We start from the raw sequence: 3,214 nt of genomic DNA, 5'->3' as shown, positions 1-3,214 counted from the left end.
AAAGCAATGAACTTTCCCTTTATATTCTCTCCATCTCCTCAAACATTTTTCCATACATTACATAAACTTTTTCTTTTCTGAGTTTTGGTCTTCACTCTTCATCATATAGTAATAATCCTAGTTCTAGTTCTTAATGATCATGGAGCTTCTTGATCATCATGGTAGGCCTATAATAATCTGCCTCTTGTTGTTGATTGTGTTGTCAAGACCCTCACAAGGGTACAAATTCTATGTTGGTGGGAAAGATGGTTGGGTTCTGAATCCTTCTGAGAGTTACAACCAATGGGCGGAAAGGAACAGGTTCCAAGTCAGTGACACATTGGGTATGCAAAAGATCAAAACTTTATTTATGATAATTATTAATAGTTTAATTAATTTGATTGTTTGATGTGTATGTTATGTGATAGTGTTTAAGTACAAGGAGGGATCAGAGTCAGTGTTGGAGGTGAAGAAAGAAGACTATGAGAAATGCAACAAAAAGAAGGCAATAAAGAAACTAGAGGGGGGAGATAGTAGTGAGTTCCAATTTGATAGGTCAGGTCCATTCTACTTCATTAGTGGGAATGATGATAATTGTGAGAAAGGTCAGAAGCTTATTGTTGTGGTGTTAGCTCAAAGACCACCACCACCACCTCCTCAAAATACACCAAAATGTCCTCCTCCTTCACCAATTCATAATCCTCCCTATGTCACTCCACCACAAGCTCCTTCTCCCGGACATAACAATCATCATCCCAACCCTCCATATACCCCAATAGTTCCCCCAAAAACACCTTCACCAACTCCACCACAAGCTCCCTCCCCTGGCCATAACCCACCGTATGTTACTCCAACACCACCACAAGCACCTTCCCCTGTTCCACCATATGTTACCCCAACTCCACCACAAGCTCCTTCTCCTGGACATCCCAACCCTCCATATACCCCAATAGTCCCTCCAAAAACACCTTCACCAGAAGCACCCTCCCCTGGCCATAACCCTCCATATACTCCAATAGTTACTCCAACACCACCACAAGCTCCTTCCCCTGCCCATACTCCAATTATTCCACCATACGTTACTCCAACTCCACCGCAACCTGCTCCTTCCCCCGGCCATAACCCTCCATACACTCCAATAGTTCCACCACAAGCCGCACCTTCCCCCGGCCATAACAATCATCATCCTAACCCTCCATACACTCCAATTGTTCCACCATCACCTGGTAACAATCCATATGTACCAACACCAAGATCATCACCTTCTCCATATGTACCAACGCCAATTTCTCAACCACCTTATCATACTCCAACTCCACCACAGCCTCCTTCCCCTGCTCATAACAATCATCACCCTAATCCTCCATATGTTCCATCACCAATTTCTCAAGCTCCTTCCCCTGCTACCAACAACAACCATTACCCAAACCCACCATATGCTCCATCAAACCCTCCAAAAACACCATCACCGCTTTCTCAGCCTCCCTATAGTGCTGCTGCTCCAACGCCAACATCATCACAACCACCATACAATACTTCCCCTGTTTCTCAACCTCCCACCGGCACCGGAACTGCACCCATAGGCTCACCACAGTACTCTCCAACAGCGCCATCACCTTCGGTTTCAACTCCATCACCGGCGTCTGCTACACCATCACCACCCTCACCCTCACCCTCCATTTCTACATCCGCTCCGACTCCTCTCGCTTCCCCATCTTCCTCTCCAGGAGCAGCAACTCCTGCAGCCACGCCGGACTCCTTGAGTCCCGGTGGGGCCGCCACGCCGGCGTCGTCTTCGAACGAAACGACACCAGCAACGCCAAACGGGAAACCTTCGTCGTCTGGATGGGCTGCAAATCCATCACCAGTTTCGGTTAATTCAGCCATCGCCATTTTCGTCGCTGCCGCACTAAGCACTATTATTGCCTAGATAATCATTAATTAACGAGAGTTAATTAATTAATTAGCGTTCGTAAATAATCTTCTGCATGCTCATTGTTACTTCTTTTTAAAAGAATTTTTGGATATATAATTTGTGATTTTTTTTTGGGTAACTATTGTTATTTTGGACATAATTAAAGAGACATGTATGTGTATGTATAATGTGCCTTGGAGTTTGATTGTTTGGAGTGTCGAATTCTTTGGTGGTTGCAATAACATGCAGATCATATATAAATTTGGATTTTTTTTTTTTTTGGTTGGACTGCTGTTTGTTATTTGTTATTTGATGTTTTGTTTCGGCTAGGGCGTAGATGTGTCGGGTGAAATTGGGTTTGATGTGATCCAGATTCGACCCGAAATATATACCAGACCTATTTATTAGACTCGAATCCGGTTCTAAACTCGATGAAACTTATACACTTTCGGACCACGATTATACCGGGTGAAAACCGAGCCATTAACATACATTACCTTGATACCTTCTTATAAGCTAGCATGTGAAAATATCCAAATTTTTAAGGCTCTAACTATTATTTGACATAGTAAAATTCACTTAGAAAAAATATAACAAGAACAAATTCTTCTATAAAACTAAAGCATAACCATAATCAATACTAATATTGTATAATAACACCAAATATTTAAAACAATACAAATAACACAACATTATGCATTAGTCTAAAATCTTATACATTTTAAACATAAAACATTAACTTATAGTTTTATAATAACTAATAACACAAAATATTAAGGTTTACAATACTTAAATTTCACATAAGAATAGCTATTATCCATCACTAATAATACAAAATATTAATTGTGTATGATGACCGGGCCACCGGGCCGACTTCGAGTGACCCGAGCAATGACCCGGACCCGATCCGAAAAATGACCGGATCTATTTTTGAGACTCTTACCCGCCCTAGACCCGATGAAATCACACCAAATTAGCCCCTAAAGTGCTCGGGGCCGGGCCGAGTCTTCGGGCCAGGCCGGGCCATGCACACCCCTAGTTTCGGCAGTTATTACTAATGAAAAAAAAATGGATTTTGCTAGGTAGAGAATAATTTTTGTAAATAATGTGAATAATGAATTTTAGAATTGACTCAATAAAGTAAAAAAAAATACTCCACCTCCAAATGACTTCCTAAACCTTAATACAAAGATAACTATCGGCACACCTAGTGAATTGAATATCCAGCCATTGTTAACTGTACATGAGTAAATTGAATCAAATTAAAAGAAATAACCATCCAATTAAAAATAATGAACATAATCATCTGCATACGTATTA

At 41.1% G+C, this 3,214-nt stretch overlaps 1 protein-coding gene across 1 annotated transcript; it reads left to right on the top strand.

Moving 5' to 3' along the window:
* On the top strand, window positions 1–2,174 carry LOC130945133 (early nodulin-like protein 1). Its single transcript, XM_057873826.1, has 2 exons — window positions 1–323; window positions 408–2,174. The coding sequence occupies exons 1-2, from the start codon at window positions 134–136 to the stop codon at window positions 1,907–1,909; spliced, it is 1,692 nt and encodes a 563-aa protein (XP_057729809.1). The 5' UTR covers window positions 1–133; the 3' UTR covers window positions 1,910–2,174.
* The last annotated feature ends 1,040 nt before the right edge of the window (window positions 2,175–3,214 follow it).

This window comes from Arachis stenosperma, chromosome 8, assembly GCF_014773155.1.
Source record: "Arachis stenosperma cultivar V10309 chromosome 8, arast.V10309.gnm1.PFL2, whole genome shotgun sequence".
NCBI lineage: Eukaryota > Viridiplantae > Streptophyta > Magnoliopsida > Fabales > Fabaceae > Arachis > Arachis stenosperma.
Note: the sequence above shows the minus strand (reverse complement) of the source record. Positions and strands in the feature narration are given on the sequence as shown.